This window comes from Rattus norvegicus, chromosome 4 (genome assembly GCF_021556685.1).
Source record: "Rattus norvegicus strain SHRSP/BbbUtx chromosome 4, alternate assembly SHRSP_T2T, whole genome shotgun sequence".
In the NCBI taxonomy this organism is placed as follows: Eukaryota; Metazoa; Chordata; class Mammalia; order Rodentia; family Muridae; genus Rattus; species Rattus norvegicus.
In genome coordinates, this window is record NC_141537.1 from 69,912,266 (window position 1) to 69,936,563 (window position 24,298).

Genomic DNA, 24,298 nt, shown 5'->3' on the forward strand with positions numbered 1-24,298 from the left:
TTTTCTTTAAAAAACTTAATTATTTCCTTTATTTTATTTTATTTGGTGTTCTGCTGGTCTGAGATTTTCATTGGTTTACAACCCCTCCCACACACACACACTATATGTATTTACAGCCCTAAGCTCTGTTACTTCATCTGTGGCCCATCACTGCAGACACAATTCGTTCACTACCATTGCTCATGATTTTCTCATTTCTACCACGACATTTGCTTGACCTGTGAGTTACTTAATGTGTTTTAATTTTCAGATCAAAAGTTTTATGGGAATCATTTTGTTAATGATTTCTGAATTAACTACATCATGATCAAAGAAATATTCTATATATAGTTTCAGGATCAGAGTTTATTGGGATTTGTCTTTGGATTTAGATTGAATATAGTTTGTTTTTTATGTCCTATGTATGCTGAAAATATTTGATATCAATTACTGAATATTATATTCTGTTTATGGCCTATAAACCAAATCTGTTCATTGTGTGCTGCAAATCTCCTATTTCTGTACTGTTTTTTTCAAATTTTGCTTTTTATCAATAATAATTATTTTAAACTATCCTATCAGGGGAATTACAAATCTCCCAGTATGATTGTGAATTTGCCCATTTCTATAGATAATTTTGTCTTTTTTTAAAATTATATCTTAAGATGATTAACTCTCAAGAACTGGAGTGAACACAAGAAATTTGTTTTAAAGATAATTAGATCCACTAAATGTTTGCTGTAGACATTGATACACTTAGGACGTGCACTTTTGTCTTTAGTGGTTGAGGCTGTCCAGCTCAACCGTTGACATATTTAAACCCATTTCTCTGATAGTTGTGTATTTTTGTGCAAGACCTTGGTTCAGCTATTGCTTTTCTGAATAGGATCTTATTGGTCAGCAGCCTGTGTTTAGAACTGTCTTTGTGTTTGTCCAGGCAGGAATCCTTAATGTCAGGGGTGAAGAATATGGCCTTTGTGTTAGGCTGATATGACTGTTGTGTGGCTGTGTGGTCTCCACTAAGCACCCTCACATGGTAACTGAGCTTTCAGAATAAATAAAACATTAACCCATTTTATTTCTAAATACCTGAATATATGTGTTTTAATAAGGAAGTATATTTTTCTGTGTAAATATATTGACATCTCCATACCTAACAAATGTGACAATCCTTTTTTATTTATTTATTTATTTATTTATTTTTTTTATTAACTTGAGTATTTCTTATATACATTTCGAGTGTTATTCCCTTTCCCGGTATCCAGGCAAACATCCCCCTCCCCCCTCCCCTTCCTTATGGGTGTTCCCCTCCCAACCCTCCCCCCATTGCCGCCCTCCCCCCACCAGTCTAGTTCACTGGGGGTTCAGTCTTAGCAGGACCCAGGGCTTCCCCTTCCACTGGTGCTCTTACTAGGATATTCATTGCTACCTATGAGGTCAGAGTCCAGGGTCAGTCCATGTATAGTCTTTAGGTAGTGGCTTAGTCCCTGGAAGCTCTGGTTGCTTGGCATTGTTGTACATATGGGGTTTCGAGCCCCTTCAAGCTCTTCCAGTTCTTTCTCTGATTCCTTCAACGGGGGTTCTATTCTCAGTTCAGTGGTATGCTGCTGGTATTCGCCTCTGTATTTGCTGTATTCTGGCTGTGTCTCTCAGGAGCGATCTACATCCGGCTCCTGTCGGTCTGCACTTCTTTGCTTCATCCATCTTGTCTAATTGGGTGGCTGTATATGTATGGGCCACATGTGGGGCAGGCTCTGAATGGCTGTTCCTTCAGTCTCTGTTTTAATCTTTGCCTCTCTCTTCCCTGCCAAGGGTATTCTTGTTCCCCTTTTAAAGAAGGAGTGAAGCATTCACGTTTTGATCATCCGTCTTGAGTTTCATTTGTTCTAGGCATCTAGGGTAATTCAAGCATTTGGGCTAATAGCCACTTATCAATGAGTGCATACCATGTATGTCTTTCTGTGATTGGGTTAGCTCACTCAGGATGATGTTTTCCAGTTCCAACCATTTGCCTACGAATTTCATAAAGCCGTTGTTTTTGATAGCTGAGTAATATTCCATTGTGTAGATGTACCACATTTTCTGTATCCATTCCTCTGTTGAAGGGCATCTGGGTTCTTTCCAGCTTCTGGCTATTATAAATAAGGCTGCAATGAACATAGTGGAGCACGTATCTTTTTTATATGTTGGGGCATCTTTTGGGTATATGCCCAAGAGAGGTATAGCTGGATCCTCAGGCAGTTCAATGTCCAATTTTCTGAGGATCCTCCAGACTGATTTCCAGAATGGTTGTACCAGTTTGCAACCCCACCAACAATGGAGGAGTGTTCCTCTTTCTCCGCATCCTCGCCAGCATCTGCTGTCCCCTGAGTTTTTGATCTTAGCCATTCTCACTGGTGTGAGGTGAAATCTCAGGGTTGTTTTGATTTGCATTTCCCTTATGACTAAAGATGTTGAACATTTCTTTAGGTGTTTCTCAGCCATTCAGCATTCCTCAGCTGTGAATTCTTTGTTTAGCTCTGAGCCCCATTTTTTAATAGGGTTATTTGTTTCCCTGTGGTCTAACTTCTTGAGTTCTTTGTTTATTTTGGATATAAGGCCTCTATCTGTTGTAGGATTGGTAAAGATCTTTTCCCAATCTGTTGGTTGTCGTTTTGTCCTAACCACAGTGTCCTTTGCCTTACAGAAGCTTTGCAGTTTTATGAGATCCCATTTGTCGATTCTTGATCTTAGAGCGTAAGCCATTGGTGTTTTGTTCAGGAAATTTTTTCCAGTGCCCATGTGTTCCAGATGCTTCCCTAGTTTTTCTTCTATTAGTTTGAGTGTGTCTGGTTTGATGTGGAGGTCCTTGATCCACTTGGACTTAAGCTTTGTACAGGGTGATAAGCATGGATCGATCTGCATTCTTCTACATGTTGACCTCCAGTTGAACCAGCACCATTTGCTGAAAATGCTATCTTTTTTCCATTGGATGGTTTTGGCTCCTTTGTCAAAAATCAAGTGACCATAGGTATGTGGGTTCATTTCTGGGTCTTCAATTCTATTCCATTGGTCTATCTGTCTGTCTCTGTACCAATACCATGCAGTTTTTATCACTATTGCTCTGTAATACTGCTTGAGTTCAGGGATAGTGATTCCCCCTGAAGTCCTTTTATTGTTGAGGATAGCTTTAGCTATCCTGGGTTTTTTGTTATTCCAGATGAATTTGCAAATTGTTCTGTCTAACTCTTTGAAGAATTGGATTGGTATTTTGATGGGGATTGCATTGAATCTGTAGATCGCTTTTGGTAAAATGGCCATTTTTACTATATTAATCCTGCCAATCCATGAGCGTGGGAGATCTTTCCATCTTCTGAGGTCTTCTTCAATTTCCTTCTTCAGTGTCTTGAAGTTCTTATTGTACAGATCTTTTACTTGCTTGGTTAAAGTCACACCGAGGTACTTTATATTATTTGGGTCTATTATGAAGGGTGTCGTTTCCCGAATTTCTTTCTCGGCTTGTTTCTCTTTTGTATAGAGGAAGGCAACTGATTTATTTGAGTTAATTTTATACCCAGCCACTTTGCTGAAGTTGTTTATCAGCTTTAGTAGTTCTCTGGTGGAACTTTTGGGATCACTTAAATATACTATCATATCATCTGCAAATAGTGATATTTTGACCTCTTCTTTTCCGATCTGTATCCCCTTGACCTCCTTTTGTTGTCTGATTGCTCTGGCTAGAACTTCAAGAACTATATTGAATAAGTAGGGAGAGAGTGGGCAGCCTTGTCTAGTCCCTGATTTTAGTGGGATTGCTTCAAGTTTCTCTCCATTTAGTTTAATGTTAGCAACTGGTTTGCTGTATATGGCTTTTACTATGTTCAGGTATGGGCCATGAATTCCTATTCTTTCCAGGACTTTTATCATGAAGGGGTGTTGAATTTTGTCAAATGCTTTCTCAGCATCTAATGAAATGATCATGTGGTTTTGTTCTTTCAGTTTGTTTATATAATGGATCACGTTGATGGTTTTCCGTATATTAAACCATCCCTGCATGCCTGGGATGAAGCCTACCTGGTCATAGTGGATGATTGTTTTGATGTGCTCTTGGATTCGGTTTGCCAGAATTTTGTTGAGTATTTTTGCGTCGATATTCATAAGGGAAATTGGTCTGAAGTTCTCTTTCTTTGTTGTGTCTTTGTGTGGTTTAGGTATAAGAGTAATTGTGGCTTCGTAGAAGGTATTCGGTAGTGATCCATCTGTTTCAATTTTGTGGAATAGTTTGGATAATATTGGTATGAGGTCTTCTATGAAGGTTTGATAGAATTCTGCACTAAACCCGTCTGGACCTGGGCTCTTTTTGGTTGGGAGACCTTTAATGACTGCTTCTATTTCCTTAGGAGTTATGGGGTTGTTTAACTGGTTTATCTGTTCCTGATTTAACTTCGGTACCTGGTATCTGTCTAGGAAATTGTCCATTTCCTGAAGATTTTCAAGTTTTGTTGAATATAGGTTTTTATAGTAAGATCTGATGATTTTTTGAATTTCCTCTGAATCTGTTGTTATGTCTCCCTTTTCATTTCTGATTTTGTTAATTTGGACGCAGTCTCTGTGTCCTCTCGTTAGTCTGGCTAAGGGTTTATCTATCTTGTTGATTTTCTCAAAGAACCAACTTTTGGTTCTGTTGATTCTTTCTATGGTCCTTTTTGTTTCTACTTGGTTGATTTCAGCTCTGAGTTTGATTATTTCCTGCCTTCTACTCCTCCTGGGTGTATTTGCTTCTTTTTGTTCTAGAGCTTTTAGGTGTGCTGTCAAGCTGCTGACATATGCTCTTTCCTGTTTCTTTCTGCAGGCACTCAGCGCTATGAGTTTTCCTCTTAGCACAGCTTTCATTGTGTCCCATAAGTTCGGGTATGTTGTACCTTCATTTTCATTAAATTCTAAAAAGTTTTTAATTTCTTTCTTTATTTCTTCCTTGACCAGGTTATCATTGAGTAGAGCATTGTTCAATTTCCAAGTATATGTGGGCATTCTTCCTTGATTGTTATTGAAGACCAGTTTTAGGCCGTGGTGGTCTGATAGCACGCATGGGATTATTTCTATCTTTCTGTACCTGTTGAGGCCTGTTTTTTGACCAATTATATGGTCAATTTTGGAGAAAGTACCATGAGGAGCTGAGAAGAAGGTATATCCTTTTGCTTTAGGATAGAATGTTCTATAAATATCCGTTAAGTCCATTTGGCTCATGACTTCTCTTCGTCTGTCGACATCACTGTTTAATTTCTGTTTCCATGATCTGTCCATTGATGAGAGTGGGGTGTTGAAATCTCCCACTATTATTGTGTGAGGTGCAATGTGTGTTTTGAGCTTTAGTAAGGTTTCTTTTACATATGTAGGTGCCCTTGTATTTGGGGCATAGATATTTAGGATTGAGAGTTCATCTTGGTGGATTTTTCCTTTGATGAATATGAAGTGTCCTTCCTTATCTTTTTTGATGACTTTTAGTTGAAAATTGATTTTATTTGATATTAGAATGGCTACTCCAGCTTGCTTCTTCTGACCATTTGCTTGGAAAATTGTTTTCCAGCCTTTCACTCTGAGGCAATGTCTGTCTTTGTCTCTGAGGTGTGTTTCCTGTAGGCAGCAGAATGCAGGGTCCTCGTTGCGTATCCAGTTTGTTAATCTATGTCTTTTTATTGGGGAGTTGAGGCCATTGATGTTGAGAGATATTAAGGAATAGTGATTATTGCTTCCCGTTATATTCATATTTGGATGTGAGGTTATGATTGTGTGCTTTCATTCTCTTTGTTTTGTTGCCTAGACGATTAGTTTCTTGCTTCTTCTAGGGTATATAGCTTGCCTCCTTATGTTGGGCTTTACCATTTATTATCCTTTGTAGTGCTGGATTTGTAGAAAGATATTGTGTAAATTTGGTTTTGTCATGGAATATCTTGGTTTCTCCATCTATGTTAATTGAGAGTTTTGCAGGATACAGTAACCTGGGCTGGCATTTGTGTTCTCTTAGGGTCCGTATGACATCAGTCCAGGATCTTCTGGCCTTCATAGTTTCTGGCGAGAAGTCTGGTGTGATTCTGATAGGTCTGCCTTTATATGTTACTTGACGTTTTTCCCTTACTGCTTTTAATATTCTTTCTTTATTTTGTGCGTTTGGTGTTTTGACTATTATGTGACGGGAGGTGTTTCTTTTCTGGTCCAATCTATTTGGAGTTCTGTAGACTTCTTGTATGCCTATGGGTATCTCTTTTTTTAGGTTAGGGAAGTTTTCTTCTATGATTTTGTTGAAGATATTTACTGGTCCTTTGAGCTGGAAGTCTTCACTCTCTTCTATACCTATTATCCTTAGGTTTGATCTTCTCACTGAGTCCTGGATTTCCTGTATGTTTTGGACCAGTAGCTTTTTCCGCTTTACATTATCTTTGACAGTTGAGTCAATGATTTCTATGGAATCTTCTGCTCCTGAGATTCTCTCTTCCATCTCTTGTATTCTGTTGGTGAGGCTTGTATCTACAGCTCCTTGTCTCTTCTTTTGGTTTTCTATATCCAGGGTTGTTTCCATGTGTTCTTTCTTGATTGCTTCTATTTCCATTTTTAGTTCCTTCAACTGTTTGATTGTGTTTTCCTGGAATTCTTTCAGGGATTTTTGCGATTCCTCTCTGTAGGCTTCTACTTGTTTATTAATGTTTTCCTGTGTTTCCCTAAGGGAGTTCTTCATGTCTTTCTTGAAGTCCTCCAGCATCATGATCAAATATGATTTTGAAACTAGATCTTGCTTTTCTGGTGTGTTTGGATATTCCATGTTTGTTTTGGTGGGAGAATTGGGCTCCGATGATGCCATGTAGTCTTGGTTTCTGTTGCTTGGGTTCCTGTGCTTGCCTCTCACCATCAGATTATCTCTAGTGTTACTTTGTTCTGCTATTTCTGACAGTGGCTAGACTGTCCTATAAGCCTGTGTGTCAGGAGTGCTGTAGACCTGTTTTCCTCTCTTTCAGTCAGTTATAGGGACAGAGTGTTCTGCTTTCGGGCGTGTAGATTTCCTCTCTACAGGTCTTCAGCTGTTCCTGTGGGCCTGTGTCTTGAGTTCACCAGGCAGCTTTCTTGCAGCAGAAAGGTTGGTCTTACCTGTGGTCCCGAGGCTCAAGTTCGCTCGCGGGGTGCTGCCCACGGGCTCTCTCTGGCGGCAGCAACCAGGAATACCTGCGCCGCCCCTTCCAGGAGCTTCAGTGCACCAGGGTTCCAGATGGCCTTTGGTGTTTTCCTCTGGCGTCCGAGACATGTATGCAGAGTGCAGTCTCTTCTGGTTTCCCAGGTGTGTCTCCCTCTCTGAGGGTTTAGCTCTCCCTCCCACGGGATTTGGGGCCAGAGAACTGTTTATCCGGTCTGTTTCCTTCAGGTTCCGGTGGTGTCTCAGGCAGGTGTCCTGCCGCTCCTGGGCCCTCCCCCACGGGAGCCCAGAGGCCTTATACAGTTTCCTCTTGGGCCAGGGATGTGGGCAGGGGTGGGCAGTGTTGGTGGTCTCTTCCGCTCTGCAGCCTTAGGAGTGCCCACCTGACCAGGCGGTTGGGTCTCTCTCTCACCGGGTCTGGGGGCAGAGAGCTGCTGCGGGCCGGGGTCCGCGGGTGTGGGACTTCTGGTAAACACAGAACGTGCCCGGTCCTAGAGGAATTCTGCCTCTGTGTCCCGATTTCACCAGGCAGCTTTCTTGCCGCAGACAAGTTGGTCTTACCTGTGGTCCTGAGGCTCAAGTTCGCTCGCGGGGTGCTGCCCACGGGCTCTCTGTGCCGGCAGCAACCAGGAATACCTGCGCCGCCCCTTCCAGGAGCTTCAGTGCACCAGGGTTCCAGATGGCCTTTGGTGTTTTCCTCTGGCGTCCGAGATGTGTATGCAGAGTGCAGTCTCTTCTGGTTTCCCAGGCGTGTCTGCCTCTCTGAGGGTTTAGCTCTCCCTCCCACGGGATTTGGGGGCAGAGAACTGTTTATCCGGTCTGTTTCCTTCAGGTTCCGGTGGTGTCTCAGGCAGGTGTCCTGCCGCTCCTGGGCCCTCCCCCACGGGAGCCCAGAGGCCTTATACAGTTTCCTCTTGGGCCAGGGATGTGGGCAGGGGTGGGCAGTGTTGGTGGTCTCTTCCGCTCTGCAGCCTTAGGAGTGCCCACCTGACCAGGCGGTGAGGTCTCTTTCCCACAGGGTCTGGGAGCAGAGAGCTGCTGCCGTGACAATTCTTTAATACCAAAGCCCTATGGTCTTTGGTTTTGTATTTTGTAATTTTCCCAATTTAAGAAACTCAGAATTGTGTATATATATTCAGATAATAGGTATTATATTAAAGGAAGATTTAATTATTAGTAGAAATATTAATGTTTCTCCTTACATTCAATTGAGACTATTGGTCCCTGAAAGGTTGATTTCCTGTCTTTTCTGTTAAATTTTATTTGGAAGTAATTTTAAATTTTCAAAAAAGTTAATATATGTATAAATATATTTATTTACTTCCCCCTTGTTAACATTTTTACTCTTTTTACACATAATTTCTCTTTGCCTAAGTGTGTATAATATATACAGGAATTCCTGTATATATTATAGATGAAATCGTTGAGCCCTGATGTATGAACTCACCCTTAGGCTCCTCTCCTTTCCCTGGAGGTTAGGGTATGGAACTCAAGATTCTATTCTGTAAGGGATCTGTTGGCCTCTCTGGCCACCAGTTCTTATCCAGGGTCCTTCCAGAGTTACCAGTACATACTCTGTGAGGGTTTTCCTGTGAGTAACAAAATAACTTCTGTGGATTTTTAGAGTTCTATGCTGGGAACAGGGCACAAAGAGCTGGTATTTCAAATTGTACTAAAGGTGTTTTAGCCCATCTGATATATAAGTATTTAGTTTTTGCCTAATAATGTGTCTACTGTATTTCAAAGTGGAGGTAGTGTTCTGTTGCACTGGCTTTATGCCCTTTAAGGTTTGCATTTGTCTTCAGCCAATGGTGGCTGAAATGTACTTCAAACGTTCAATAAAATAGGAAGCTTGGAGTGCTCTTCAAACACACCTGCATTTTTTTTTTCTGTGCCATCATAGCAAAACAATAATAATCATCAGTTGCAAACACTTTTCTAGCTGTTTTAAATTCTGCTGTGTAACAATAGTACAGGAAAGATAATTGTCCCTCTCTTGATACATGAAAATTCATTGATAAGGAAATTAAAATCAAGTGAGTTTAAGCTACTCCGTTAAAAAGTAGCAGAGCTGAGGTTTACTGTAGGTCTCTGGGGCTCTGAAATCTGTTCTCCTTCTCATTATATCTACTTCCCTATTTGCATATGCACTTGACTTCCTGCCTTCAGATGAAAAACAGAGTGTAAACAGTGTAATGGAAGCCACACTGGACTGGAAACGAATCCTCTGACTGGCTAACTATACAACTGAGGCAAATTATTGGGCTTGATTTTATTTTTAGAATAAGCAGCCTTTTTAGAATGATATTTTCTGAAGGCATTTCTGTCTTAGGAAGTATAAAATTATATAAAAAATTCCATACCTAATTGCTTTCATAGCATTTTCATGTCTTTCAACCATGCAAAACTAAGGGAGCAATATAAGACTTTAAAGAACATTTTTCATCCTGTAACATGTGTCACATGTGATCTTACAATGACAAATTTACCAAAGCCGTCTTTGATATTCCAGACAGATTATGAGGGACAAGCCAAGAAGCTCTTGGAGTTGATGGAAACGACCGATGTGATCATTGTTGCTGGAGGAGATGGCACCCTGCAGGAGGTAGGGTCCTTCTTCCCCATGGAGGGCCATCATTAGGGGGAAATTAGGTTCTTGGACAATGGCAACAATAATTAAGGAAATTGCCATAATTCATTATTTTAGGGCTATTGCTCTCAAACTTATATAGCCCTAAGCTTTCTCCTGTACTTTCCTTCCATGTTTTTGGTAAATCTTCCTTCCAGCTCAAGGAAGGGTTTATATGTAAGCAAGTCTGTCTGAGAAATTAAATAAAACAAGCAAGACTCTATAATCAATTACTTAAGATGAAGTGGGAAGATCTTGAGTTCCAGTTAGTCTTGGGTTACATAGCAAGATTAGATCTCAGATACTGAATAAAACAGGAGGCAAATGTGTATGGATGGGCCAAGCTTGTTACACTGTGCATGCTGTTACATAGCAGGTCTGCGATGACACCACAGCTTCACCACAAGGACAAGTCCTCATCAAATGAAGTTTTCTCTCAAGAAAACACGTTTATGGGCACTCACATCATTTCTGTTGTATAGAAAGTGAACTCTTAAGATTGCATTTGTAAAAAGAGACGATGCTTGTTCAGATGTATGTTTGCCTTCTTCTCTGCTGCTCTTTCTAAGGTCAGTTGTTTGGCAATTAGTGCTACAGAACAAGCCTCTGTATGCTGGGCAAGAACTCTACCACTGGCTACGCCCCTAGCCCTGTCTTTGTCCTAATAGTAATACCACTTATCGCAGTACTGCATTACTGTTGGCTTTGACCTCTCGTTGGTAGCTTCATCAGTGTGAGGGACCAGAAATGAACAGCAGAAAAGCTGTCCTAAGTTTGACTTGGCATTTATATGAGCCGTAGTAAGTTTCTTTTTTTACAAAGGCTCTGCTAATGGTCTCATAATTGTCTTTATAGCTTGTTAATGAAATGTGAAGAGTTCTGATTGTCTACCGACAAAGAATGAAGTAGATCATTGACAGCCCTTTTAATACTCAAACCCAATGAGGCAGGACAAGGTAAAGGGAGGAGATATGTCAACCTTTATTTTTACAAAATGTTTTAAAGGAAAGACAGTGAATTGTATATTTGGGGTATATGCAGTCATTAAAAGACATTTTGCTAGAGAAATGATTGTTTTTTTTTATGACAGTTCATACCTACAATCCTAAGGAAGCTGAAGCAGGAGGAATACTGTGAGTTCCAGGCCAACCTAGTCTACCTAATGATAGTGAATAGAATAAAACAGTTAATGCTAGTTGTCTAGCCCCTTTGTTTCCGTAGCCCTCAGGAAGAAGCACTTGAGTACTTCTGAGCATGCTAAGCCATCCTGTCCTCTCTGTACTGCAGAAGGCTAACAGAGGCTTTTCTGTATAACTGAAAAGAGTTCATATTTCTCTAGAACCTACAACACATAAACATTAGTATACTTATGTTTTGTAGACCTTGAAATATAATTTTACTAATGTATGTGGAATTTTTATAATTTATCTTAGTCTGTATTTTTCCAGGTTAAGAATAAAATCTAATTTAGCACTGATCATTTTGACAATATGATGTGTTTTTAAGATCTAATACATTATTTAATATAGTTTCTAGAAGAAAATAAATAAGTTTATGGTCCATGAAATTTTATCCTAATTTTGTTTTGATAAGGAAAATACATGTTTTTATATTTTTTACATTCATAGGTTGTTACTGGAGTACTTAGAAGAACAGATGAGGTGAGCTTGTAAAAATATGTTAAGCTTCTACTTGCTCTCATTCTTTTGTCTTTCCCCCATGTGATGCATACATTCATATTATATTTATAGTTATGTATGTATACATATATACATTCATACATACATGCATGCATGCATGCATGCATACATACAAACATATTCTGTACTAAGGGTTGAACCCATGGCTTTGGATGTCTAAGTGAGCGTGCACCACTGACTTACACCTCCAGCCCTTTGTCCATTTAACTTTTATTTTGAGACAGGGTCCTGATAAGTTGCCCAGACTAGTCTTTAATTAGTGATTCTCCTGCCTCAGTCTCTAAAATCTGTGGGATTCCAGGCATAGACCATCATACTCAAATCCTGTGTTATATTTTCAATCCAGTGGAATTGTGAGAGGATTGGGTTTTGATCAGATGGTGCAATACTTCTTCCTCTGTCATAAGTTACTCTCAGGAACCCATGATAGACTTCCTGTGTTGGTAATTCAGGTACCCTGTACCTTCTAACACAGCTAGTGTGCTATATAAAAATTTTCTGTAGAATCTTTTGTTCATGGAATTCTTTTATAAATTAATAGTGATATGTTCATATAATAGGAGCCAGGTAGCAATTAAGTGGATGGACTAGGCTTATTTAGTTAAGAGCAAACATGAGAACCTGAGTTTGATCCCAGGGTCCATGGAAAATCAACTGAGTATAGTTAGTGGTGCTACTAGTAATTCTGGTGCTGGCTGGCCAGTTTCAAGACATATGGGAGACCTTATCTAAAAACAATTATGGACGGTGTGTATAGACAGGAAGCTGCCCTCTGGCCTCTTTGTGTACCCTCAACACACACACACACACACACACACACACACACACACACACACACACACACACTCATTCTTTCCCCCCACATACAAATGTGTAATGTATATCATACACAAGAATGAAGTAGATCTATAAATATCTACATCTTTAGATCTTAGAAATGTTAAATACAAATAAGTTTAGAATTTAGAAAACAGTATTGTTACTATATGTTATTTGATAAGTAAGTCTGTAGTAATAAAAAATAATGTAAAAGAGTCGTGCCAACCTAGCATAACGGTTTCCTCTAGGAGGGTTCAGGAGAACAGAACTTTATCTGTCTCTACCTAATTATTTTAATTTTGAGATCCAGTTTATTTCTGAAGACATCAGAAGCAACATGGCAAATGTTCTTAAATCTGGGTTGTGGACTTATGTAAGATCTCATTCATTTTCCTGCCACAGTTTAAAATATTTTGGTAAAACAATAAGAGATTATCTTCAAAATAGTCTTTTAAGAATCTTCAAGTAATGGCTATATATGTGACATTTAGTTAAATCACTTGCTGTGTCATTAACTGGCCATCATTTGACTTCCTCTATTTGAAGTAGAAAGCTTGTCAAACACTGTCACCTGCCATTGGTCACTGTAGGATTAGTAGGTATTTTTAGTTGAATTTTGTTTCTGTATTTCCCAGCAGGTGGGATAGCTTAGTACAGTCTCTCACACTGTTTCATTGATCCAGTTGTTGTAAGATTATCATTATTTTAACCCAGTTTCATACAAATAATTGTAGTTACTGAGTACTCAAATATATCTTCTAAGTTCTGAGTCACTGTGTTGTCATTGACTGCTTTGTCTCAGAAACTGCTCATGTTGGGGTATTTGCTTACTGCCTAGAGATGGGAACTGGAGATGAGATGGGAGACATAGCCAGTTACTTTGTTCTAGAGGATTCTCATGTGCCTCCCTTTAAACCTAATCTTCAGACTGTAATAACACAACTTTGTCTTCTTTTATTCTACCAGGCTACCTTCAGTAAGATTCCAATTGGATTTATCCCGCTGGGACAGACCAGTAGTTTGAGTCACACCCTCTTTGCTGAAAGTGGAAACAAAGTCCAGTAGGTTGTCAATGTGGCATGCTAACATCTGTGTGTGATAGAGCCTGGGCCTGAAAATTAACATACACGATAACATCGACTTTTCAAATATTGATAGGTTGAAATGTCAAGGTATTGATGGGAGCACCTAGCCTTTCAGAGACTGGCACGCTCCCAGTTGAGGTGTGGTACCCTCCTAATCTAGTAATTACTACGTCCTGATGTCAGGGATGGAGATGGGCTCTTTCTGTCATTGCAGTTTTTCTGCCTTTGCACGGTAAGACCCTTTCATGAGGGTGAGGGCAGATTTACTCTGATCATTTCCTTGAAGTACCCATGGTGACAAATAGCACGTCTCTCGGGATACTAAATTGCAGGTAGCAGTGGCCTCAATATCTCGGTGATAGAAGCAGGTAAAACAACTAAATATAGGCACATCCTTGTGACTGCCTGATGTGGCTGGGAGTATGGATATAGTAGATGGGAAAGGGGGGAAGTCCTGACATCTAAGTTACATTGCTGTGAGTCTAACACTGTCCTCAGGACTCAGGAAGATTGAAAGCTTTATAGAACAAAGACCAAATCTTTGGAAAAGGTAGTGATCTTGAATTTAAGGCCTGGTTTTCCTAGCAATTAATTAACATAATCTTGAGCAAATGGTTGTCAAAAGACCTGAAGTAAATGGAACGGTGTTGGAGAAATTGTTACACAGCGTGTAATGTAAGGCTTGTGATACAAGAAGCCGGAAGGTAAACATTTATTGAATGAGTGAATTAAAAATTTCTAAGAAGTTTTTCTTGTTATAACCTTCTAAGTCAATAGTAATAACATTCAGGGTACTTTTTAATTTGGGTTAATTTTTTTCCCCTGCATTGGAGTGCTTTCTTAGACTAGGTCTTGTAGACTGACTTTCCCTGTTGTAATTTTGAGGGCCAGCAATTGTATCTCTAACAACTTAATGCTGTTCAAAAAAGTATGGGTGCACACAGGAAAGCCCAGGCATGCATATATATATATATATATATATATATATATATATATATATATATGTGTGTGTGTGTGTGTGTGTTCATCAGACCCTCATCCTAATGTCTCTCATGTATCACAGGATTCTCCAGCCATCCTGAGGCCTAGCAAGCAGGAGAAGCCACTGTAATGGGCCATACTTTTTAGTCACAGGTTAGAATTTTTGAGGGGCAATGGATGATGGATGACTGACTCAAGCATTTTTGCTGATCTGATATAAATTCTCTCCAGTTTAGGGCTTGACTATCTTAGGGAATTTGTCTTTCCCCTTGTATCAGTAGAGATTATTGAACTACTTTACCAGCATTTCCAAATGTCATGTCAGTGATCAGTAGATTATTTTCTTGTGGAAACCTCTCTTCACATGTGGCCACCCCCAGGATCTGAGACAGTGTTCTGCTTTTTAGGAGCTGTTTTTTTCTGTTTTAAAAACAGAAATTCTGTTATTGCTGCTTCCATTTATAATTTAAAGATTTATAAAAACCTAATCTCTAAGCATGCCCCAGGGCCCTTGGGTAATCAGAAACTCTGCCTTTGGCTCAGAATTTTGCAAACTTTTTAACATCTGCTGCCTGGGGCTATATAAAAAGAACAAAGCTTTGCCTTTGCCCTGCTGTGAAGATTTCTTGTAAAATAATTATTAAAGAAGAAAAAAAGTCTTTTTTTCCTGGAATGTGGAATGTCACAGGTAAATAATCCTAAACGCCAGGCGGCGGCAGTGCTTCCTTATTAGAACTGTGAGTTATTGTTAGGGAATGATAAGTTTGAGGTGCATTTTAGTTGTCTTCTCCCAAGCAATTTAGAGAAGCAATTTAATGCAAAAAGTCTTTTTGAATTGCAATAGGTTGAGTTGTTTTTTTAGGTCCCCAAAGCCAGTTTTCAAGTCTCTTGCCCTGTGCCAGGTGCTATTCAGATTACGTAAGTACAGTGAACACATCAACTGTGGTGCTCATAACTTGTACACACTCAGGACAATACAGCCTTGACTTGTGGGCATGCACCTTGCTTCCTCCAAGTAGAATCTTATTTTAAAAGAATTTGATGTCTACTCCCAGCCAACATCTATATTGAAATGGAAAAAAAAAAAAAGGGAGGGGGGTTCATAGATGAATATGGGTGTTTGGGTGTTTTGCTTGCGTGTGGAATTCCCAGTGCTCAAAGAGGTCAGTAGAGGGCATTGAATCCCTTGGAACTGGAAGTGCAGATTGCAGTCCACCTCATGTGGGTGCTGGCAATCAAACCAGGGTCCAATGCAAAAGCAGCAAGTACTACTAACCACTGAGCCATCTCTCCAACCCACAACTGCTTACATTAAATAACAGGGAAGACAGTCCACACAGCACAAGCACTGTTAAGAATATTCAGCAACTGAAACTCAGGTATTGACAGCATGACGGATGCCAAGCAGTGCAGCCTCTACAGGAACTAATGTAGCTGCTTCTTACCACATTAAACACAAGCTTGTCATACCATTAGGTATTTATCTAAGAGAAAGGCAGACATACAGATCCATACCACAACCCAAGCCTTATTTGGAGACCCTGCTGCTAGTTGCCAAGAATCAGGAACAGTACCAGTATCAATCAGCTCATGACTGGCTGAACAAATTACAGTACATTTATACACCAGAATGCTACTTAACCATTACCCATGTTGTCGAATAGTAGTGTGAATAGTCTCAAACTCATTCTTTTTCATTGTATTATATGATAACTCTACAAAAGATTAAATGGGACATGGTAATTACTGGAACCTGTGATTGTGGTAGGAATGGGTTGGCATCAAAGATTGATGAGGGACTTAAGGGGATGTTAGAAATGTTACATATTTTGATGATGGTATTGGTTTCATAAATACATTTGTCAAAATGTATGGAAAGGCATGCCTAAAAGGACAGCTTGTATTGCATATGGATTCCAACTCAGTCTGATTTTAAAAGGGAAGTTGGTCCTTTAGTCCCCAGGTTTTCATTGGAGGATCTGCTGGAGGATCCAGTGGAAAGCTGACAGGAGTGTTTGCCCAGGATGCCCAAGGCCCTGGGCCCAATTCCCAGCGCCACAGTTGAAAAACAAACTACAAACTACAAACTCTCCTTGGATCTCAACAGGAGGGGAGGCTACCAGGCAAACAGCTGCCCCATGATGATTGGAGAGACGGGTGGGAGCAGAGTCAGGACTTACCAGGCAAACAGCTGCCCCATGATTGGAGAGACGGGTGGGAGCAGAGTCAGGCCTTACTGAGAACCCGTGCTGGTGGAGGAAAACCTGAGGTTCTATGTGGTCAGCTCTGCGAGTTCCAACCCAGCCTCTTTGGAACCCAGATTTACGGATTTCCTTTAATATTGTTAGCTTTATCTCATAGAGTGTGCCTAAGATCCCATATTAGGGGCTAGGAAGTGAGGAAAGGAAGAATTTGAAAGTACTTCTTTCCTTGTAAGGTCTGCATCAGGAGAAACTAGTTATGCACAGCCCAATCTTCTAGGGTACTATTGGAGCTCAATAGGGATCGCGGGACTCTAGGTGGCTTTGGCCTGTCACATGGGAGAAGGGAAATACCCAACCTCCATATACTCTTTTAGTCCTGTGCTAACTCATGGGGTAGAAAGGAGTGGAATGTTACAATGGAAAGATAGCTGGACAGTTTTCAAATCCGTGCAGACTATACAACATGATTCCAAATAAATGATACATGCATTCAGTAAGTCTCAAGAAGTTTAAAATAGTTTAAACTAAACAAAACTTCTCAGAAATCTGTGGTAGGCAGTGATAGTGGTGGTCAGAGAAGATTTGGAGCATTTAGTATACATAGAGCAGAAGGCAGTGTGGAGGACTGCACAGGCATAACATGGGAAGGTGCGGCAGGAGGACTGTGAGGTTTTTGTTTTTTTTTTTTTTGGTTCTTTTTTTTTTTTTTTTTCTTTTTTTTTCCGGAGCTGGGGACCGAACCCAGGGCCTTGCGCTTGCTAGGCAAGCGCTCTACCACTGAGCTAAATCCCCAACCCCGACTGTGAGTTTGAAACCAGCCTGGTTACTTAGCCAGACACTGCCTCTGAAATCAGGAGGAGGAAAAGCAAGTTAGAGTTAGAGGGAAAAAAAGCTTAAATATAGAATTTAAAAAAAAAGAAATTAATAAGAATTAGAGAAAAACTCAATGAAGTTGAAAGTAGAAGTCAATAGAGAGCTGGTTCTTAGAAATAATAAATAGGTCAGCAAGTCTCTAGCCAGGCTAAGTAAAAATTAGAAAGGACACAAATGACTGATTTTAGTGGTGAAAGAGAGGACGTTACTGCAGAGCCTGTGACCATGAAAGGTTATGAAGGGAAAGTATTACAACTCTAGGCCCATAAGTTTGATAATCTCAGAACAGACCAACTCTTTCAAAGACAGTTGGGCACAGCTCATGCAAGAAGAAATAATTGGCAAGTGGATTAATAAACTAGTACATTCAAACAGCAGAATCTCATTCAGTGATGGAAAGAAATGAGCTATGAAACCACAGAAGGACGGAAACTTGAATGCATATTACCAAGTAAAGGAGAACAGTCCGAAAAAGGCTACAGTATATGGCTCCAACTGTTAAGAGTCCGGAAGAGGTGAAGTTGTGACAGTAAAGGAGGGTGTGGGTGTTAGAGTTTGGAGAAGGTACAAAGAGATTTGTGTAGTGGTAAAATTATTTAGTATATACTACTGAGTGGTAGACATCATTAATGTTTGTCTAAACCCATTTAGACTGCAGCTATGATCAAAACTGGATTATGAATGGCAGTAATAAGTCGGTGTAAGTTCTTCAATTGTGACAAATGAGCCATCCATGGAGAGATATGGTAATGGAACAGCTGTGTTGTAGGAGGAAAGGGGGTTATATAGGGACAGATCTGTACTGGCCTTTAATGTCTCTATGAGCCTGACCTAAGATGGCTCTTAAAAAGGAGTTTTATGTAAAATCATTGATCCATAGCAACACACACACACACACACACACACACACATACACACACAGGGGGGGGCGAGAGAGAGAGATATTAAAATTTAACATAATCCTTTCAAACTTCAATAAATTTACTTGATTAAACAAGCATTAGAGATGTGCTCTAGTTCCTCCTGAGCTTTGTTAACATCAGCATATACTTCTGTGGCTGCTGTCTCTCACCATTAATTCTGATTGTATGGCGATCCTATACCCATTCATTCAATTCATATGACATTGTGTCAGTGAGGTGACTATTGTACAGTGTACTGAAACAGCGGATTGGTTTCATAGTGATTATCAGAAAACAAGTGAAAGTGAGACCCTATCTAAGCGAATAGGAGTGAGGGGAGGGATGCCATTCAGTAGGTAAAAGGCAGCAGGCATGAAGCCTCCATCTGCAGCATAAAATGAACCACTCACGGCGGCGCACATCTGTAACCCCAACACTGGGGAGACAGACAGGGCAGAAAGATCGCAGGTTGAAAGCCGCCTACAAAGTGAGTTCAGTGCCAGCCTAGGAACATGAGACCACGTCTCAGCGTTTTTAGAGTTAATCATTTCTCTTGGCTTTCTTATGTTACCTGCATCTCAGTGCAGTTCAGGGGAGGTTCTTTTGTACAATAGAGGATAAATTAGGGAGGAGGACAGACTGAGCCGGAGAGACCACTCAGTGGTTCTGACTGCAGAGGACCCAGCATTGGTTCCCAGCACCAGGGTGGTTCACAACCATCCTTAACTCTAGTTCCAGGGAATCTGATGTCCTCCACAGGCACAGCAGGCAAAACACTCATGTGTATAAAGTAAATTAAATGTTTTAATGATAGATTTTAAAAAGTATTAGTTTGGAACCCAGTAAATGTAGATGATGATTTTCATTGGTAGCCATCATTACCAAAGACAGCAGGTGTTCTTTGTCTTCTGATAGAGATGTGTACTACCACAGGGATTACTTAGTGCTGCCAAAATCTCAAGGACGAATCAATACAAACTTTCCATTCTAGCTACATAGAAATATGAAATAGATACATATGCTAGGGTCATACACACACAATCACTAAGGTACAAGTCCACAGAAATTCAGAAGACAAATGGCCTATTTCTTAAACAGGGAATGAAAAGGAACAGATAATAGGATAAAGGAGATTTAAAACACATAAACCAATCACAATTTATGTGTCTTGACTTGAACAAAGGAAGTAAGATATATTTATATATTGTTAAAATTTGAGCACTGCTAAAAATGTTGGTTCACATGGGTCAAAAGTGTAAGTGATAATGATATTTCATAAAAGTCTCTTTTGCAGATACATAATGAACTCCTAAGACATCAGGCTTGCTTTCATATTTAGTGGCTTACGTGGTGATGTGAAGAAGCAAGCTTGATCATGAGGGGATAATGGTTGAGTCTGAGGGAGGAATATACAGGGTTCTGTGCTTGAAATTCTAGAAAATAAAATAATGCGCAGAAAATACTGATTGCCTGTTATTTGGCATGCATTGTGCTAATGTCGATTTTTCATTCGTCAGTCCATGAATATAAAATGTCGCCAGCCTTGTAGAGCTTCTGTTCTCCAGGAGGAGGCAGGCAGTAACACTAGTCAGTACATGGTCAGGCCATAGCCAGTGGAAGGTGCAACAGTGCAGTGAAGAGAGCCACAGTGAAGGACCTTCCTCTAGGCTGGACAGAGTGGGCCCCTCTGAAGTGGAGCTGTCTGCCAGATCTGAAGGCTGAGAGTGAAGTGCTTACCATGGCTGTACCTAGGGCATGGGAGGTTGGCCAGCATCGGTAAAGGCCTTGATGTGGGACTGCTCATTCTTCCTGCTAGAGCACATATCTTCTGTCTATCCACTTGGTTTACTGTTTCTCTTGTTGACCATCTTTTGTGCATTTGTGTATGTCTGACTTTGAGTCTGTCATAATTTTATATGCCCTGAATAATCCAGAGTGTTTAATTTCTGCTGAATTTTTTTTTTTACATAGAAGTTTTTGCAGAGATTGTCAGAATGTAGATAAGAATGGTCTTGTATCTTTGAGGGAAGGAATCAGCAGTGAGAACAGAGCATGAGGTACATCCTTGTGATCCTGGAAAATGAGGAAATGTGTCTTGGGTCATGGACTATCATTTGCTAAGATAGCTACAAGTCCTAGCCTTCGGTTACCTACTGGCTGTTTGAGAAGAACAGTTTTGTTTTTGTTTTGTTTTTGTTTTTGCTTTGTTGTTGCTGTTTTGAAATGGCTGAATTTCTTATAGGGATTAAAAGATGCTATGTTACTGCCATGTTTTAAGTAGAAAGCTTTCCAGTACTTGGCCCGGTGGAGTGATGTAATAAATGTCAGTAATTGCTCACATGCTTTCCTAAGATTATTTTGAAAGACTAACTTTTACTGACCCCCACAAGGATTCTGAGTGTGTGGGTGTGGGTGTGGGCGTGTATGCACATCCCTATGCATGCTGTGCAGTGGGGGAGGTGGCATTTCCTTTTTACAGCAGGCTCCTTTCCATTTTTCCCACTTAGACATGTCACAGATGCCGCACTGGCCATTGTGAAAGGGGAGACTGTTCCACTTGACGTCTTGCAGATCAAGGTAAACTCTTCCTTCAGGTTTTGAAAAAAAATATTAAAAGTAATGTTTGAAAGGTATCAGAGCAATAAGCACATATTAAAGAAAAGAGAGCATAACAGTTTACATGACGTTTTGATGAACATAACACTTCCTTCCTCTTCCCACCCTAGCATTAATCCCTATAAAGAAGCGTCGTGGGGTTGGGGATTTGGCTCAGTGGTAGAGCGCTTGCCTAGCAAGCGCAAGGCCCTGGGTTCGGTCCCCAGCTCTGGAAAAAAGAAAGAAAAAAAAAAAAAGAAGCGTTGTTCATGATTCTGTCATCACTAATCAATGTGTTTATGATCTCACGTGTGATAAAAATGATATGACATAAAACTTACATCTATAGTCCCTTTATATCTGCACTTCAGTAGTGTTGAATTGTGATGTCACCTTTTGATGCATTAGCTTTGAACTTAACTCTTGGCCTCTGTTACACACAAGGATCCCTCTGTATCACTTCCTCATGGAATTATATCTAGTTTTAATGTCTCTACTTACTACCTTTATGCCATAAGAAATCCAGCTATGCATGATTGTTTTTGTATTAAAAGAACCCCTGAGGCCAGACAAAATAGTGCAGTATGCCTGTAATCCTAACCCTCTACAAGTGTCAGAAGGATGAAGGGTTCAAGGTCATCCTCAGCCACACAGCAAGTTGAGGCTAACAGGTACCACATAAAACCTGGCCTTAAAGAAAAAAAGACCCATAACATACTTGGGCAGTAGCTGCTTTCTGTAGCTGTTTGGATCCTGGCTGCATTTCTCTTCCATGCTCTACAACATATGAGCTTCTCACATCCTGCTAGAGCAGCTGCCATGATCACTTGGTTGTCTTGTAATCTTAGCTCTCAGTTGGGTTCATGAATAGTTAGGATTTTGTAGATTATTTGTCCATTTGTCTTTCTCACACTGGGAGCAATGCTTTCTGTAGCTTCCTGCATTTTGTAACACTCTGTTTTTCTATTGAGCTGTGTAACATTTTCTTCTTTGTAGACGATAATTTGTTTTAGAAATATGCTTGCTGGCTGTGCCAATTAAAGGGCATAGAAGCAATTACACCTCACAGTGAGCGTACTTGGCATGCAGATTTTGGTCTTTAATTACTGACATCTTTAAAAGAAAAGCCACACACACACACACAACCACCACCACAAACCTAAAATAAAGGGAGAGTAAGTGTGAAGTAAGAGAGCACTCAAAAATTAATGGGGACATTACAGAAAGACATTAAGACAAGCTGTCAGTGTTTGAATATAAAAATTATTAACTGTGGAATATCTCTGTGTATATATATATATATATATATATATATATATATATATATATATATATATATGAAGAGGGGGAGGCAGAGAGAGAGGGAGGGAGGAAGGGAGGGAGGAAGAGAGAGGGGGTATGTCAGTCTGAAGTCTGGGTAACATAGAAGAATTGTCATGTTGTGAGTATAGAAGGAATAGGAATATTAACATTTTTCAGTCACCATTTTGATAATTGAGTTTAGGTGGAGATCATCAATAGAAACTGAATACAAGGCACAGATATCTCTTGGAAAACAAATCTATAAGCATTTCCTAAATTATTTACTCAACTGTTAAAGGGGCAGACATGTATATGAAGTAGAGAAATCTAGCATATGCTACTTTATCTGGTCATGAAAAAAAAAATGACAGTATCTGCCTTCTGAGAATGATGCCATGTCGCCTGATAGTCTCCTGCCCCAAATGTCAGCTAATTTCAACCTAATTACAAGATAGTAATCAGAAAAAGCCAAACGGTGGGTCATTCTAAACATTTTAGACTGTCTTCCTTTAAAATGTCAGTGTTCAAAATCCAAAAAAGTAAGTGGTCTGTTCAAGATGAAAATATAAGAATTTGGTAAAGGATACTGAATTTGAAGAAAGAAACCAATTGTAATCATGGATGTTGCCGAACAAATAAAGATACTTGTACCTGGTCTGAATTTTATACACTGCCTTTCAACCTTTGATTCCTTGAAAGTGACTCTTATCTAAGTCCTTGCTCTGGCGAGATAATTATTGTGTGAAAAGTTCTGCTGTCTACAGCTTCAAATCTAAGCACACTATAGAGGCTGCAGAAGAGCACTGGCTGCTCTTTCAGAGGAACTGGGTTTGGTTCTTAGTACCTACATGCAACAGCTCAGACTTGCTGAGAACTACAGTTCCAGGGAATCTGATGCCCTCTTCTGGCCAGTGCGCGCACTGCATGTATGTGGCGCATAGAGAAGCACCCAAACACACATAGGTAAAGATACCAGCATGAGACGAGACTACAAGGAGAAGACTTTGGCAATGGCGATTTTAGGAGAGAGGTATAAATAGTATTCATTGTACTATTTAGAGTTTTGTCTTTATGTTGTTTTTCAAAATAAAAAAAAAAACAGGACGAAAGAGAAATGGTTCATTAGCGCTTTATAATTTTTTTGTCAACATTTGTTTAAAATACTAGAAAAAAAGATATACTTTATGACAGGAGTTAAACAAATATTCTTTTTTCATCTAATTAAAAACAAAAAGCTAATGGTTCAAAAGGCAGAGTTGTAGAGTTGAGTCACCCTGCAATGGTGAACCCTGTGTTTGCTCACATCAGACCTTAAGATGTGTTTGTCCACTCTGGATGAACATTTAGTGTCACTCTCTTTTTGATTTTGTAAAAGTTTTAAGGATCTATACTGTGCCACGATCCTAATTTAACCCTGACAGTTGCTGTTACGCTGGTTGAGTATCCCTAATCTGAATATCCAAATGCCAATGTTCCCTGATTGGAAACTTTAGAGAACTTCACATTCCACGAGGCTGATGTGAGGTAGGAATGCTCAGTCAGTAGTTTTTGCAAATATTCCAGAATTGCAAACCTGAAAACCTGAAAATTGGCCACACTTTTGGCCTTACACCTTTCAGGCAAGGGACACTTAACCCATATGCAGTCTACTGGTACATCATTATAACTGGGGAGCTTACAAGTGTACAGCCAAGTTTCTTTTTATCTTTCTTCATGCAGTGATGTCTAGACTTTCCATCACGATCCCATTAATCATAATTTAAATCGCAATTGATCTTTTAGCATGTAATACAGCTAAGTTGTTTTTACAAAACGTAAGGACTGTGATTAAGTAGAGATTTTTCTCTATAAAGACGTTGTTGTAAAATATGATTGTTAACAAAGGAGGTGAATGAGGAGATGTATTAAGTAACCCAGTGATTTAGTATTTATTATATATATGTTAGAGATAATGTATTGCAGAATAAATTGAATGTAACTGGAAATTTTTACCATGCTTATTAAATATCTCTTGTCTCAACCCCCTTCTCTCATATACTAATTTTGTAAATTGATGTCAGATTTTTC

The 24,298-nt window shown here is 39.7% G+C and overlaps 1 protein-coding gene across 5 annotated transcripts in view; it reads left to right on the top strand.

The window, feature by feature from the left end:
* The window catches only part of Agk (acylglycerol kinase), a 79,032-nt gene that overhangs the window by 35,394 nt on the left and 19,340 nt on the right, over positions 1-24,298 (top strand). For 4 of the 5 annotated variants that reach the window (NM_001127497.1, XM_087659014.1, XM_087659015.1 and 1 more), the window contains 4 exons: positions 9,654-9,746; positions 11,399-11,431; positions 13,256-13,350; positions 20,842-20,911. In NM_001127497.1, coding sequence (NP_001120969.1) covers positions 9,654-9,746; positions 11,399-11,431; positions 13,256-13,350; positions 20,842-20,911 — 291 coding nt within the window. Of the gene's footprint in view, positions 1-9,653; positions 9,747-10,625; positions 10,727-10,860; positions 11,432-13,255; positions 13,351-20,841; positions 20,912-24,298 lie in introns of those variants that run through there. The other variant, XM_087659016.1, reaches the window with a different exon arrangement.